Source organism: Protomyctophum bolini (assembly GCF_963924005.1).
Source record: "Protomyctophum bolini genome assembly, chromosome: 8".
NCBI lineage: Eukaryota > Metazoa > Chordata > Actinopteri > Myctophiformes > Myctophidae > Protomyctophum > Protomyctophum bolini.
In genome coordinates, this window is record NC_137869.1 from 5,933,715 (window position 1) to 5,951,034 (window position 17,320).

At 44.9% G+C, this 17,320-nt stretch overlaps 1 protein-coding gene across 1 annotated transcript in view; it reads left to right on the top strand.

Moving 5' to 3' along the window:
• Positions 1-746: 746 nt before the first annotated feature.
• ttll7 (tubulin tyrosine ligase-like family, member 7) overlaps positions 747-17,320 on the top strand; it is a gene marked incomplete at its 3' end in the record, with an annotated part of 88,008 nt that continues 71,434 nt past the window's right edge. Inside the window, exons 1-6 of the mRNA XM_080769967.1 lie at positions 747-885; positions 1,343-1,362; positions 1,603-1,717; positions 6,025-6,146; positions 10,303-10,370; positions 11,639-11,797. Coding sequence (XP_080626093.1) covers positions 861-885; positions 1,343-1,362; positions 1,603-1,717; positions 6,025-6,146; positions 10,303-10,370; positions 11,639-11,797 — 509 coding nt within the window. The 5' untranslated portion in view covers positions 747-860. The remainder of the gene's footprint in view (positions 886-1,342; positions 1,363-1,602; positions 1,718-6,024; positions 6,147-10,302; positions 10,371-11,638; positions 11,798-17,320) is intronic.

Below are 17,320 nucleotides of genomic sequence, written 5' to 3' on the forward strand. Positions count from 1 at the left end.
AACCTCTAATAAAAAAAAAAGAGAAAAAGAAAAACGACATCTGTTTGAAACGGATTGAGCACCAGCCATAAAAAGGACGCACAGCTGACACAGGCAGGAGACGCATGAGATTCTGCACACCCTTCTCTTGACATCCACATTAATATTTCACGAAGCCTTCATCGAATACCAATTAGTCCAGCGTACCACCGCCTGGCATTAAATCATTTTCATTAGGATTAGCACAGTGGCAGAGCTCTCGCTGAAGCGGGTACGGTCAGTGTCACATTGACTGATGTAGCATGAGATAGACCTGGTGGTGATGCTGCTGGGGCCGCATCACCATCAGCAAGAAAGCCGCCACCTTATCAACATTGGTGTATATTCCGAGTGTTGATTCAACTTGAGAGTTTACAAATGTAACCATATGTACCAATGTATCAAAGTCCTCTCTAACTAAGCTGCAGGGCTATTAAAAACAAATCTCTTATTCTCTTCCTCCACAGGCTTTGCCAACCATCCCGCCATTCCTCCATCCCTCTCTTTCTCTCTTCTCGTTCTTCTCTCTTTCATCTGTCTGTCTGTCTGTCTCTCTCTCTCTGCCTTTCCATCCGAGAGGCTTAAACAAGCCGGGCCGTGCAGACATTTTCTTGGAAAGGCCCACCCTCCCCTTTCCCTCCCAAACACGGACTCTGCCGCTGCTTGCCGTGATGTGGAGCGCCTCTGGCCACAGGCTCCGATGACCCAGTGGGCTGACCAGATCTGTATCGGGACGGACAGGGAAGACTAGAAGCAGAGAGAGAGAGAGAAAGAGAAATTGCCGCCGGCGGAGCCTGGGAGAGAGTGCGGCGTGCAGCTTTAATCTTCTGCAGGCCTCTGACATGCCCTCTCCCCCCAATGATGGAGGTGAGTGGGACGCATCAGAGTCATACAATATTCCAACAATCCCCCTGGCTGCACCGTGAGCTGACTGGGTTGTTTGGCATCAGTGGTGTAAAGTACATGTACTCCAGTACTGTACTTTCAGTTGTGAGGTTTTACTTTACTGGGATATTTCCAATTTTCTGTGCTTTTGCTTCTACTCCACTACATCTTAGAGGCAAATATTGTACTTGTACTTGTACAAGGCCTACATTAACCACTTCAGCCCTATATACATTTCGGCTATTTGAAAATAGCGATGCATTGGAGCTTGTAGCAATTTTCATTTACATTTTATAATACTTTGTAATACTTTTGTACTCTTTCTCCAGTAAATTCTGAATTCCAGACTTTTTACTTTTTAACAGAGTATTTCTATATTGCAGTATTGACACTTGTGAGTGACCTTTTCCACCACCGTTTGCAAAATCTGCTCCCCCAGAGGATCAAGGAGCACCCCCCGTGAACGGGCCATCTGCAGGCTCCTACCAGAGGAGCATCTGCAGGCTCCTCCCAGAGGAGCTCCTACCATCTGCAGGCTCCTACCAGAGGAGCATCTGCAGGCTCCTCCCAGAGGAGCTCCTACCATCTGCAGGCCCCTACCAGAGGAGCATCTGCAGGCTCCTCCCAGAGGAGCTCCTACCGTCTGCAGGCTCCTACCAGAGCAGCGTGAACGGGCCGTCTGCAGGCTCCTCCTACCAGAGCAGTGGGCCGTCTGCAGGCTCCTCCTACCAGAGCAGTGGGAAGAGGAAGGTGCGCCGCAAGAAGAAGAAGGGAGGCATCACCGCCAACGTGGCTGGCACCAAATACGAGATCGGTACGGCATCTGTCGCCAAAACCATGTATTCATTCAGTACGTAGTACTAGTGCCAATAGGTATGCTCCACTAAACCATGTATTCAGTCAGTACGTAGTACTAGTGATAATAGGTATGGTCCTCTAAACCATGTATTCAGTCAGTACGTAGTACTAGTGATACTAGGTATGCTCCACTAAACCATGTATTCATTCAGTACGTAGTACTAGTGATAATAGGTATGCTCCACTAAACCATGTATTCAGTCAGTACGTAGTACTAGTGATAATAGGTATGCTCCACTAATAAATAGTCAAATCAGTTTGTGAAGCACCATCCAACCAAAAAATTTAAAATGTAAAATTCTCCGCAGACAATGACACACTGATGAATGGTTTAAAATGAGGTTGTCACGGTGTGGACACGGAGGTATAGGACTCAAATGCAGTCTGCAGAACGACCAGGCCAGGCAGAGAAGTGAATGTTCAAGAGGTTTTAGTCTCCAAGAAATCACAAGGAACAATAAACTAGGAAATAACTACGACTTACTAGGACTAAGAATACACACATGGTACTGACCACATCATATGCGACAACGAACAGACAAGGAACTGAAAACACTGGGGCATATATATATATAGACAAGACTAACAGACAACAGAACACAGGTGGCTAGGGTTACACTAATACAGGGAGGTGAGACAAGGCAGGTGACAGAAACCAAGGCAGACAGGAAATCACAGAACACTATTACAAACACAAATACAAGTAATAAGTCCCAAAACACAGACCAGGGCAGAGGAGCGTACCGTGACAGTGGTAAGATAAATGTCTGGCATGACTTTAAACGGGTATGATTAAAACAATGTATTGAACTGGCAAATCAAAATCACAGACGGAACACGATACCACGCCATAAAGGCCTGTCAATAAAGAAGGTAGACATCAGAGATTCAAGATCGACTTTTATGTGCAATCATTATCATTAATCATGACAAAGCCCCTGATTTTAAAGGTTCTTTCAGTTGTTTTGACGTAGCACTAGTAATAAATAAGACAAAACAAGTTGAAGTGAATTTTGTCTTAATCCACTGTTTAGGAAATGGTTCTTGACAGGGGCTCAGTTAGTCCCTCTAACCACTTGATGTCCAATCACAATATTGGCAGTGAAATCTAATTTGCTTTTGATCGTCTCAAAGAGGCATCTGTTCTCTAATATCTTAAACGAGTCTTAATAAAAAAACACAATTCAACCCAGTGAAAACGCTTCACGAGAAAAAGATAAATCTTTACTGAGGTAATTGAAGTTGGCAGCAAGGTTTTAATTTTAATTTATTTACTTTGGTGAACTGCCAAAAGAGTGAAGTAAGCACTCTTTACATGTTCAGTATAGTGTGTCACGGCACTGCTCTCAGGGGCGAGCTACAACCCTTGAGAAGAAGAGAGTCAGCAACAGCCAGAAGGGCTTGTGGGCTGGCGGCGATCCTACTGTTAGCAGGAGGTCTAGCGTTGAATCGCCATTCCTAGCTGTGAGGAGACCCTCATGGCAGCCATTTTGAGAGTAAAATTAACCTGAACGACCAGATGGACGGCACATTACTCTTGTTGCCTCCTCCTCCCCCCAAGTTATAAAGACAAAGAATATATATGCAGGGTAAAGCCTGATTTATTTGTCCTATACTATACAGTATACAGTATACAGTGTCACTCGCTGACAATAGCCAATCTACGATCTTGTAGATCTGGTAAACCAGTCTGGCAGTGAGCCCGCGGCACACTGCCAGACTGGATTACCAGCCAAGGTGCCTGGACCGCTGAGCCACGGCCCAGGCCAGATCGGGCATGGGCCAATGGGAGTGTAGATTAAGCATTAGGTGAAAGGTCGGTAAATATGCTGTTGAAGATTTTCTCTAAACCCACTGAGAAGCTACTACCTCAAGGATGTCTTGAAGGCAGGATTGATTCTAGCCTCGCTCTTGGCCATGGGGCCAAGTGCGTACAGGTAACTGTAACACTGAATTCACATCAGCAGCAGCAATGGAATGTACAGTAAGCAGTCCTGAATTTCGCTAAATGGACATGTCCGGGGTATCAGTTATTACACCCTCCTAAATAAGCAAGTTGTGGTCCAATGAGATTGGCTCCAGTGTCTAGCAGGAGAGCTCACAGGCAGGCAGGAGAGGGACAGGCACTTGGTGCCCATCTCTGGCAGCTTTTTTGCAAACGGTGTGTACATTTTAGGTAAGATATAAAGTTATATAGACCATGCAGTTGCTCAGTCTCAGTCACATGTACAACTGTTAGTTTAAAATTGTGTTATCAATCTTATGTGTATGCCTAATCCAACCAGAAGCACAGTGCTTCTGGTTGGCTGCTGCTCTGTCTCGTCAAACAGCAGCAGCATCAAAGTGGAACATTTCTCCAATTTTCCTTTTGCTGGCTCTGCCTTCTGCGACGGTGGGGAAAGCAGCAGTCTCTCCTCTCCACAGACAAAGCATGTCTCGGTGAGGTGCAAACCGTGAGGTGACCTCGTGGCTTTCATAGAACACAGAAGCTGAATACCACTGCTAGTGTGCATTCAGCGTAAAGCATGGGTCTTTTGCCAACTGAAGACATGTCGCAACACTGAAAATAGCAGATCTAATAAAAGCTCACTGTGAACATGCAGATATGCAATGTTTTGTGCGCCACAAAATACATCTTAAACCCTCTGCCTGCTTCAGTCAGCCAACTGCTATTAGACTTTGCTGACATCGACAGATGAATGCAGTCACGTCGGAAACATCTTTTTCCCATTCAAGCGCCGTCACACAACATTAAGCCTGCCGTCTCCAGGTTGGCAAAGGCTTTCATGAAATTAATTAATACCTCGTTTCGTTAGGCAATATGAATTTTTCATTAGTCACTGAATAATGAATAGTCGTTGGATTAATGTCCAAATGCGCCCGCCACCTATCTCTCATACGTTCAGGGTTTCCATGTGGACTTGAATGCATTACAGCCCATTAATTCATCTTTTTGAAGAAAGGGCATTACGAACGGCTGCTTTGCAGCCATCCAGATCCTTGCTGATGGTAAATATAACTCATGTGAGCTTTTTTTATCCAGACTTTCTAGAACTCATGTCTCTCTTAATGTATAGAAAAACACCACTGGAATCCCAAGAAATATTTAAGCAAAACACTGATGTGGAACACAAGGCAAGACAAAGGCATGTGTATTTGTAAAGCTCATTTCACACGGGCAATTCAAAGTGCATTTAAACACACATAAAGAATAGAAGCAATTACACATAAATAAATAAAGGCCAAAGAGACAAATGTATGTCCTGATGAAGATCTGATTGATCTTTTTCAGCATTTCTTTTCAGACCCTTCTGGACGGGAACCCAGTTACACTTTTATACTGCCGTTTGTATTGCACCGGGGCCACGGAATACCTTCCTCAAACATATTTGGGGTGCCTCATCCAAGGCTTTCCTCTTAACACAGGACTGTCCTTTCTGCCTATACATTACGATACTCAATCAGAATCAACGATTTGCAATTAAAAATCCACCATTGTTGCATCAAAAGAAGAGTTTGAAGTGCTGATTAACTCGCCAACTAAACTAAACGCTGTATTGATTTAACTCTGGGAACAGTTAATAGACCCTGGGTGACCTGAGACTTCTCCAGGGTTCATAATGTAAAAGCAAGTCAAGAGAACTTTGGCCAGGCTTAAACCACTCAGTGGTTTTTTTGTCTATGCTGTACAGTCCACAAATTATGATATGATGATGGATATGAGGCCTATAAAGACCTCTAAATGTAGTATAAATCAGATGCTGTATAAACGATGTGCTCAGTAGAGCACAGACCTCCATCAAGGCGGCAGTTTGTCTATAAAACGTTAGCAGTGTTTCTGGCACCTCATCCCCTTTCGGCCATAGAACTCCATGATGCATTTGCATCGTGAATGGGGCGTGAATGGGGTACACTACACTACACTACACTACACTACACTACACCACACACACACACACACACAGAGACACAGCGACAGCAGCCTCTGGAGGTTAACACTGAAATGGTGACCAGTAAATCAGTTCTCCCTGGCCCATCATAAAGCTTGTGACAGGTCACAGGTTACGCCTCCTTTGACCAAATAATTGGTCAAACAATTATTGTTGTGAAAGGTTAATCAGTTGTTCCTTGGTCCAGACCTGCCAGCCTGCCTGCCAGACAGACAGACAGACAGACATTATGTCCTCGGCAGAGGTAATGACTGTATAATGTAAAGTAACGTTCCCCCCCCCCCCTTCTGTTTTCATCACACCGTTGGCACAGTTCGCATAGTCATCAATGAAATGGCGTTCCTCAAGACCAGGGACGAGGACGAGACGGCCAACCTGATCTGGAACGACTCAGCCGTGCAGCACGAGAAAATCGCTGAGCTCAGGAACTACCAGGTACGCTCCGCTCCACGGCAGCCAGTTCAGTCAGCCAGTCAGTACAAAGGCAGGTCAACATACTGTACTGTATCGGTTAAGTTCACTTCATCACTTTGTGTTTGTCCCCGAAAGGGAAATGTGATTGCAGCGGGGTACAGTATACAGTTACATGCTCACAGCTGCCATAATGGACAGAAAAGCTATAAGCAAAGCATGTTTTAACACATACGAGACAAATGGGCACTGTAAAGGGCTGTGAGGGAATTGCGAAATAGTGCAATATTCTGTATTCATTCATTCTCACTTGAACTGTTTCTGCAACTGAGGGAGGGCTCTGGGAGTCTGGAGACGGGCCTAAGGCTGAGGTGAGGTTTTCCCAGATAAGCAGCGCTCACATCCGTTAACCTCGGACCTGGCTGCGATAGCCTGTGGCTGTAAGATCAACATTTTGAGGGAGATACATGTTTCAGGGGAACTTGGAGTAAATATTCACATCTTGTCAGCTGTTGACCCAGCCTATGGGGGTCTGTGCTAGAGGTCACGTCATCTGTGGCTAGCAGATAGCGGTCCTAATATATAATGCGGGGCAAATCTCTACATCCAGGCGGTGTCTCATGTTTATCTCAAAGTAGCTCCTATTATAAAGTCTAATCATATTATTATTTGGTGCCTGTAGTTTAGTGGGTAGAGAGTTCTGTTATGGACTCTGTTTTGGTAAAGGTGCATTTTCGTGAAGCAAGCAGTGCCGGGTGAACTGACAATTTGCTGAGACACAGTGGTATATTTTTTCCACTGGCAGGCATGTGTCATGTCCTAGACTGCCATCACCAGGTGTTTTGAATTGGATTTAGGGCAACAACCGGAAGCCAGTTAAGGAACGGGAGACATCTGACAATTTAGTGAGGTTGAAGACCAGGCTGTGTACTGTGTAGTAGTAGTATGCAGTCAGACAAGCACAGTCAGAGTTCCAATAGTCAAGCCTGGATAAGGAGCTTTGCAGACTCCTGGGTGAGGAAGGTTCTGATCCTCCAGATTGTGTACAGCACAAACCATATGTGATCGCTGATCGCTTTGTGTGCATTGAAGGACACGCATTATTATCATCAAATGAAAACTATTTCATACGATAAGCACATTCAGTTAGGCCAATTGCGGTGACACACCCAGAACTCCAGTGGTCCGTAGAACAGTTATGGCCTCACACTGTCGTGACTCGTGTCACACCAGAGAAGGCTGTCTCATTGTGAGATGACATTGTGCAATGACTGTGGCTCAAGCAGAGGGAGCTTGAGTCCATCAGACCATAAGATAATAGCTCTGACCTTCTCTGAGACTGGAGTGGCCCTGTTGCTCCTTCCATCAGACCAGCTTCCTTCCACCAATAGCACGACTCCACATTCCTGCATGTCTTTTGCCACCTACCACTAGATATAGAATAGAGGGTGTTAAGAGGAGACAAGGAGAGAAGACAAGCACAACGGAGAGGAAGAGGAGCCAGGCACTGAGTCGGAGACAGAGTTGAGTCGTGAAGGGATAGACGAGCGAGGGGAAAAGGAAGAGGGTTGGAAGGACGCAGTGAGATACATTTACACAGACAGACAGACAGACAGACAGACAGACAGACACTGACATACAGACAAGAGGGATACTGAAATACAGTGGCAATTGACAGTATAGGGAGAAGAATTGGCAGAGACCCCCCGATGAAATATTATATTGATTTGAAGGGTGCTGATTCAGTATGCATTGCAACTCTGTGTCAGTGTGTCAGCCCTATATGGTTCTCAAAGCTGTGTGGAGTGCTCCAACATGTCTACAATATGAGCCTGAGGCTACAGAAAGTCTTGAGTCTATATCCTGTCTTGTCCCCGTACCAAAGAATACACAGCCCAGCAGCTCTAAGGACTACAGACTGCTTATGAAGGCTCTGGTGGAGACCTTTGGCGCAACCTCACCCTTTGGTCAAGCCCTCCTAGACCCCCTCCAATTCATGTACCAGTTCATCCTCCAATTCATGTACCAGTGAACAGATGGATGCGGTGAGTGATGGGGTGGATAGGTGTTGGGGTGATGTTATAAGTGGATAGGTGTTAGGGTGATGTTGTGAGTGGATAGGTGTTAGGGTGATGTTGTGAGTGGATAGGTGTTAGGGTGATGTTGTGAGTGGATAGGTGTTAGGGTGATGTTGTGAGTGGATAGGTGTTAGGGTGATGTTGTGAGTGGATAGGTGTTGGGGTGATGTTATAAGTGGATAGGTGTTTGGGTGATGTTGTGAGTGGATAGGTGTTGGGGTGATGTTATAAGTGGATAGGTGTTTGGGTGATGTTGTGAGTGGATAGGTATTAGGGTGATGTTGTGAGTGGATAGGTGTTAGGGTGATGTTATAAGTGGATAGGTATTAGGGTGATGTTGTGAGTGGATAGGTATTAGGGTGATGTTGTGAGTGGATAGGTGTTAGGGTGATGTTGTGAGTGGATAGGTGTTAGGGTGATGTTATAAGTGGATAGGTGTTGGGGTGATGTTATAAGTGGATAGGTGTTAGGGTGATGTTATAAGTGGATAGGTATTAGGGTGATGTTATAAGTGGATAGGTGTTTGGGTGATGTTGTGACTGGATAGGTGTTAGGGTGATGTTGTGAGTGGATAGGTGTTAGGGTGATGTTGTGAGTGGATAGGTGTTAGGGTGATGTTATAAGTGGATAGGTGTTAGGGTGATGTTGTGAGTGGATAGGTGTTAGGGTGATGTTGTGAGTGGATAGGTGTTAGGGTGATGTTGTGAGTGGATAGGTGTTAGGGTGATGTTATAAGTGGATAGGTGTTAGGGTGATGTTATAAGTGGATAGGTATTAGGGTGATGTTGTGAGTGGAAAGGTGTTAGGCCATATAGGGTGATGTTACTTGCAAGTGGATAGGCGTTTGAGTGGTATTGTGAGTGAGGATGGGTGGATAGGCATTGGGGGTGATGTTGTGAGTCAGCCCCCCTCCCCCCCTTCCAGTGCCTATCCAGACTGGGTGACGTTGATGCGGTGAAGGAGGCTCAACAGCAGACTCCTGTGAAGCGGCCTTACCTCTGTCTGACCTCGCTGTCCCGCTGCGTGAACCTTCTCGTTCTCCGCTCGGGTCCATGTGTTAGTCATCCATCTTGTCGAGCGCCTATTTGATTAGACTGGACACTAATGATCGATTAAATCACAGGCCAGTCAAGGGGAGCGGAGCGTGTCAGTACACGGGCGGTGGGAGGCGGCGGTGGGGGGTTCAGCTAAATAGATTGGACGTTACAAATGCTCAGCGGCTCAAAGCGGCGTGTGCGTGTGGGTATAATGTCTCGACGGGGACTTGTGTTTTGATGTAGCTTGTTCTGCAACTGCTCTCGCTGTTGTGTTCCTTGGGGTTTATTGCTCTAGATGGAAGGAAAAAAACAATTGGTTTTGATTTCTTCTCCTGCTGCCTGCAGCACGGCACGCTGCCTTCCCAGCGTTGCCATAATTGTGCGACCTCCTCCAAATCCCTAATTACGTCTGTCTCGTTTGGATAATAATCGCAGATTCCTTTTACACTCTGCGTTCGTTGCCCCCCCCCCCTCCCCTCCCCTCCCCTCCCCTCCCTCTTCTCCCTTTAATTCTTTTCCGTCTCTTTCCCTCCTTCCAGTGATTTACTCTGAAACTTTCCTGTCAAAATTCTGTTCATACAAGCCTAATTAACGCCCCCTGTTCAGGCTCATTTGGTCAAAGAATACAGAAAACCATGTTATTTTTTTCCTCTTTCTATTGCTCTCTCTCTCCCCTCCCCACAGCTTCCTTGCATGCATTCAAAGCAATTCATTCAACTGTCACTGCGTACAATTGTGGGAGCCCGCGATGCAGAACCAATTACCTCTCTCAGAGTTAAGATTGATAGTATTTTTTCTCTTTTTTTTGGCCTTTTTCTTCCACCTTACTCAACCTTTTAAAACACACAAAATATGACGTGATACCAAATAAGGGTTAAGAAAGGTCTCACTGTCACCTTTTTGTTTTGAGTTCTGTAATTGGGCATAAATGTCAGAACATTGTAAGCTCACTTCAGGTTGCTGCCTTTAATGTGCTCAATTATCAGGAGGGGGAGGGCGGGGGGGGTTGTAGTCGAGTAATGACCCTAACAACATTATTTTGTCTGCTTGTCTGTCCCTCTGCAGAGAATTAACCATTACCCCGGCATGGGGGAAATCTGTCGGAAAGACTGCCTGGCACGAAACATGGGAAAGTAAGTTTGTCCAGTAATCTGAACCCTTTAGCGTTATGGACATGTCATAATAGGTGAGCATTTGGAAAGAAATTAGCAAAACATTGAGCAAAATCACACCCGCGTGAACTGAGTGGTGCAACTATACTTCTATTGTTATAGTTACTGTACTGAGAAGGTACGTAATACTCATCGTCACCACCCAGCTAGTGATATAACATTATTAACAATCAGTACAATTAGTACTATCTAGGAGGTAGTAGATAGGACTTTCAGCAGACATACTGTAGTTCAACCATGTTAGAAAGCAGGCTTACTGTAAGTGTTGTTGGGTGCCTGTCTGCTTCACTGTGGAAAAGGGAACGTGCAGTCCTCCGTATTTCACCCAACTCCGTCGATATTATTTCCACAGCAATTCTTGCAGATTTACAACTGCGGAAATCTGAAAATCAAAGGAGTGTTAAACAAATTTTAGGTCACAGGCAGGATTTGTCAAAAGGGCGATGGCTGTTTGGTTGTTGCGCGCTTGGATTCGTGATAGTTCCCAATGCTGAAATACACTGTATACTTTACTTTACTAGACCTCATTCAGGTATTTACAGGAGCTTTCCACCTGCAGCATCCAACAGCCTTTAAGAATGCTTATGGTGCGTTCTATGACGAAGCATACAACTGCATTATTATGTTTAAATGTATCAATCAATGCTGAGGACTTCACTGTGTCATGTGTGTACAGTATGACTACAATTTACAATTTACAATTTAGGCATTTAGCAGACGCTCTTAATCCAGAGCGACTTACATTAAGCAAGAACAAAAAGCATGGGAATACATCACATAAAGACATTTATCATGAAACATGCGTAGCTAAGAAAGTAACAGTGGAATATCTATAATGAAACTATACATATAAGCTATACATCTATACTACTATGCTACACATATGTACTATGACGTGCTATGACTACATACAATGCACTTATGCTGTCTACATAACATGCTATAAGTCTGTATCAAATGCTATCTAAGTCTACAGAATTGCTATCTAAGTCTGTATCAAATGTCTGTATCAAATGCTATCTAAGTCTACAGAATTGCTATCTATGGGGGTGGGGTAAGTGCTATGGGCCATGATGGAGTCTGAAAAGGTGGGTTTTCAGACTACGGCGGAAGATTGGGAGTGATGCTGCAGTTCTGACTGCAATGGGAAGTGCATTCCACAGTTTTGGAGCCAGACTACAGGCCTGTTCATTCATACACCACATCCATGTCTCTCCCATGTCTTCAAGAATGATCAAGTGCCAGCCTCAGGAGTACAGCTTCACCCCCAAGACGTGGATCTTCCCGGCCGAGTACACCCAGTTCCAGAACTACGTCAAGGAGCTGCGCCGGAAACGCAAGCAGAAGACGTTCATCGTCAAACCCGCCAACGGAGCCATGGGCCACGGGTAAGATCAGCTAGCGCCCGGCGCGGGGTCACAAACACCCCGCAGCATATCATGTTTAACCCATTTTAGACCTGAGATCAGATTCTAAAAATGTCTTCTACATCCTGACAAGTTTTCTGAAAAATCTATGGTTCTGTGTCAGTGGTTCTTCGATTTTTCAAAAATAGCAGACCTACAAGCTCATAGCGCGCCACTCGGTGGCGCGCTATGAGCTTGTAGATCTGCTATTTTTCAATAGCTAAAGCATAACATAATGCTAACACCAGAACGTGTCGCAGCATGACACGTTCGTCGTGCACTTCTAGGTCTGACTGCCTTCGGGCGGCGGGCGCGACACCTGTGCAACAACCAAGTACTAATCAGGCGTCAAGAGGCATTGATGGAGGGATGTGAGAGAGGGAAGGGAAGGGAAGGGAAGGGAAGAGAGGGAGTGATATTGTGAAAAGGCAGCGTCAACAGCAAAGTGAAGTGAGGAAATTAGCATGAGACCCGAGAGGAGACGAGTGCGATCAAAACAAAACAAAAGGGGGCAGGAATGATGCATGTGACCGTGACACGGCTGTCTGTGGCAAACGCATCACGACCGCATCCACATTGACTCAAAGGCTGTGCTGATTCTCATTGCTGTCCCCAATTCACTCCGCTGGTTGCAATCACCATAAATCAGTAGCTATAGCCAGCACAATAGATGACACGCATGCACACACAGTCGCACACACACGCACAGTCGCGCGCACACACGCACAGTCGCGCGCGCGCGCACACACACACACACACACACACACACACACACACACACACACACACACACACACACACACACACACACACACACACACACACACACACACACACACACAGAGGCAGTTACTTCTTCCCTCACAGTCTTGAGTCTGCATACGATTATTGCATGGTCTTATGGGGCACCATCAGTAGAGACCGAGTCAGAATGTAAAATGGAACAAGATGGCTGCTCCAGGATACTTATGGGTCTCTATAATAGTGCCTTTGAGTCAAAAAGACGGGGGTGAGGCTGAGTCCTCTCTGAGTGGCTGAATGTGAATATCATGCCTTTTAACCACATGAACTGCAGAGACCCCATTACAGTATATATATGATGTAAATGGGTCTGCATTTCAATGGCACCCTTTATCCAAAGCGCCTTTACAATGTGATTTACATTCAGCCGTTCAAATACTGTTCACTCACATACCGACGGCGGAGGCAGCCATGAGAGGCACCAGCCTGCTCATTGGGTGGAGTTAAGAGTTCGATGTATTGCTCAAGGACACTTCGACATGACTTTAACTCATTTAGGCCGGACGTCGAAATGTATAAAAATGTCTTCTAAATCCTGACAGTTTTCTGTCAGGATTTGCGCCACATTTTCACGATTAAAAAAAATAAATAGCACACCTACAAGTTCATAGCGTGCCACTCGGTGGCGCGCTATGAGCTTGTATTGTAGATCTGCTATTTTTCAATAGCTAAATTATAACATAATGTATGTAACCACCAAAAGGCTGGGGATTGACAATAGTGGTAATAGGTATACCTCAGTACATTTACACAGTTACTCAGGACACAGAAGTATACGATTTTGAGGTATTTGTATTTCCAATTTCCCAATACTTTTACTTCTACTCCACTACATCTCGGATCCAAATTTTGTACTTTTACTCCGCTACATTTATTTGAAAGGTTTTAGTTACTAGTTACTTTCTAGATTTTTATTATTATTACAAACCATACATTAATGTCTTCAACCCTATTTACATTTCAGCTAATCTACAGACAATCTACAAGCTCACAATTTGTCACATCGCGACACATTGTGAGCTTGTAGATCTTGCTATTTAAAAAAGATTTTGAGGCATTTGAAAGCATTTGTCTCTCACTTTGTGGCTGACTCTAATTGTGTTAGGAGCCTTGCCTTTTAAATCCCTGCTGCACGAAGCCTATATTCATTAAAAAATAAAAGCCTGCAAAGCCTGAATTATTATGACACATTAAGAAAGTGAAAGATAATGAGTTTAGGTCAACCACTCAATGGCGGAGCGGCCTAGCGAGATTGGATTTCTGCTCTTATTCTCTGCGCGGTGTGACGCGGCAGGCAGGAAATTAACTTATATCTACCTCTCCCCGCCTTCCCCCGTAATTTATTTTCCGCCGGCAAACTAAATGAAGTTATTGTTTGTGTCTGAGGTGGAGCTTGTTAGAAAAGAAGGAACAAAAAAAAGTGTGTGTGTGTGTGTGTGTGTGTGTGTGTGTGTGTGTGTGTGTGTGTGTGTGTGTGCATGTGCGGGGCTTAAATAGGCAAGAGACGCCCCTCTGGCGTCAAATTAAATAGGCAGGGGAGAGTGGGCTGTGATTACCTGACACCCCGGCTCATCAATCATGTCGTCCCCTTCTTCTGCTCAGTCCTCCTCGGCTAAACTAATGGCGTTAACCCCCGTCCTCATCATTCAGCTAGCTGCCTGCTTGTTAGCGCCCAGGTTCCCCCTCGCACATCATGGACCAACAGCCCAGGCTCTTATCAACTTCTCCTCTCTTCTCTGCTCTCGCTTCTGCTCTGTCAATGCACTTTGATAAGCAGAGAGCCTTAATGCTCTGTCAATGCACTTTGATAAGCAGAGAGCCTTAACCCATTCTGACCTGAGATCAGATTCATACGAGGTTTCCACTGGACACACACTAGGTCTGATTAACCCATTCTGACCTGAGATCAGATTCTAAAAATGTCAGTCGTTCTTCGATTTTTCAAAAATAGCAGACCTACAAGCTCATAGCGCGCCACTCGGTGGCGCGCTATGAGCTTGTAGATCTGCTATTTTTCAATAGCTAAAGCATGACATGATGCTAACACCAAAATGGGTGCCCGTTCAGAATGGGTTAATGCTCTGTCAATGCACTTAGATAAGCAGAGAGCCTTAATGCTCTGTCAATGCACTTAGATAAGCAGAGAGCCTTAACACATTTAGTACCGGAACTGCATCAAAATAAAGGCGCTGCTTGCGCCAGAGTAATCGCCAGAGTAGTGATCGCTTCTATTTTGAAAGCCATGAACCAGAAATACTTTCTTAAAAAAGTTGACTGACAAAGTGCCATCACAATCTCCGATCATCTTAATATATTTATATACGCTCCAAAAAGAGTTCATATTTTGCGGGAGAGACGGGTGAGGAGCAGAAACGCAGCGCCAGCATATCGATCCATTCATCACCACGGAGAGCGCCCTGGATGAGGAGATACGAGTCATTCTTTCCGCCGCGCTAACATGGGAGTCAATGACAAGCTAATAGTTTCACAGAGCGTTAGCATACGGCAAGCGAAAAGCGAAATGCCAAAAAAAAAAAGAAGTAATTATTCTGAATATTATTATCTCGCCCCGCGTCGTTTGGACGTCGCTAGGACGTCCACAGACGTCTAAGGCACCTCTCGGTTCCAATCCTTATGACGTTTCAGGACGTATTATGTACAAAATGTGTTAATGCTCTGTCAATGCACTTAGATAAGCAGAGAGCCTTAATGCTCTGTCAATGCACTTAGATAAGCAGAGAGCCTTAATGCTCTGTCAATGCACTTAGATAAGCAGAGAGCCTTAATGCTCTGTCAATGCACTTAGATAAGCAGAGAGCCTTAATGCTCTGTCAATGCACTTAGATAAGCAGAGAGCCTTAATGCTCTGTCAATGCACTTAGATAAGCAGAGAGCCTTAATGCTCTGTCAATGCACTTAGATAAGCAGAGAGCCTTAATGCTCTGTCAATGCACTTAGATAAGCAGAGAGCCTTATAATGCTCTGTCAATGCACTTTGATAAGCAGAGAGCCTTAATGCTCTGTCAATGCACTTAGATAAGCAGAGAGCCTTAATGCTCTGTCAATGCACTTAGATAAGCAGAGAGCCTTAATGCTCTGTCAATGCACTTAGATAAGCAGAGAGAGCCTTAATGCTCTGTCAATGCACTTAGATAAGCAGAGAGCCTTAATGCTCTGTCAATGCACTTAGATAAGCAGAGAGCCTTAATGCTCTGTCAATGCACTTAGATAAGCAGAGAGAGCCTTAATGCTCTGTCAATGCACTTAGATAAGCAGAGAGCCTTAATGCTCTGTCAATGCACTTAGATAAGCAGAGAGCCTTAATGCTCTGTCAATGCACTTAGATAAGCAGAGAGCCTTAATGCTCTGTCAATGCACTTAGATAAGCAGAGAGAGCCTTAATGCTCTGTCAATGCACTTAGATAAGCAGAGAGCCTTAATGCTCTGTCAATGCACTTAGATAAGCAGAGAGCCTTAATGCTCTGTCAATGCACTTAGATAAGCAGAGAGCCTTAATGCTCTGTCAATGCACTTAGATAAGCAGAGAGCCTTAATGCTCTGTCAATGCACTTAGATAAGCAGAGAGCCTTAATGCTCTGTCAATGCACTTAGATAAGCAGAGAGCCTTAATGCTCTGTCAATGCACTTAGATAAGCAGAGAGCCTTAATGCTCTGTCAATGCACTTAGATAAGCAGAGAGCCTTAATGCTCTGTCAATGCACTTAGATAAGCAGAGAGCCTTAATGCTCTGTCAATGCACTTAGATAAGCAGAGAGCCTTAATGCTCTGTCAATGCACTTAGATAAGCAGAGAGCCTTAATGCTCTGTCAATGCACTTAGATAAGCAGAGAGCCTTAATGCTCTGTCAATGCACTTAGATAAGCAGAGAGCCTTAATGCTCTGTCAATGCACTTTGATAAGCAGAGAGCCTTAATGCTCTGTCAATGCACTTTGATAAGCAGAGAAGCCTTAATGCGGAGTTAAACTGTGACATGGCGTTCTTGTCGCTGGCAGGGACAAAGCGTGATGAGGGGTGAATGATTAATCCAAAGGGAACGAACGGTAACAGTTCAGCACCTCATTGACGCTGTCACACGCCTGTTTGGGTTGGTTTTTTTTGTTTGTTAAAAGCTCAGGATCTAAGAGTTTATTCCACCGTAATCTTTGAATTTGCTTTCTGCACGTATAGTATACCTCCTCCAAGTTTTGATGAACGAGGCCTAACGTCTCATTATTAGCGTTATGACACTGTTGGTCGATTGGATATAACTGCGCGGGCGAATGCTTGGGTTATATCGTAACAGACTATACGCTCCCTCAGATATGATTTCAGACGGTTCCTAAGGGCCATGAAAATGAATAATGTTTTGCCGTTTTTCCTTTGGTGGCTACAAGCCACGGCACCACCTCAGTACCTCACAACTGCAACTTTTCAGACAATCACCTCTGTACATCTAGGCCAAATATTGAGTGTGCACGTGTGCGCGCGCGTGCCTGTTTGTATGACTATAAGGGGCCCTGCCAGGTTATGCATGTAACCAATTTATCTCCTGTCTGCTGAGCTCTGAGTGATGGTGATATGTTTTAAGTTGGACTAAGGGGTTGCTCATAGTTGCAGACTGTTTTGAAAGCGCCCCCCTCACCCCTGCATTCAGCCCACACATGTGCACGCGCACACACAAACACATATGACCACAGACACTA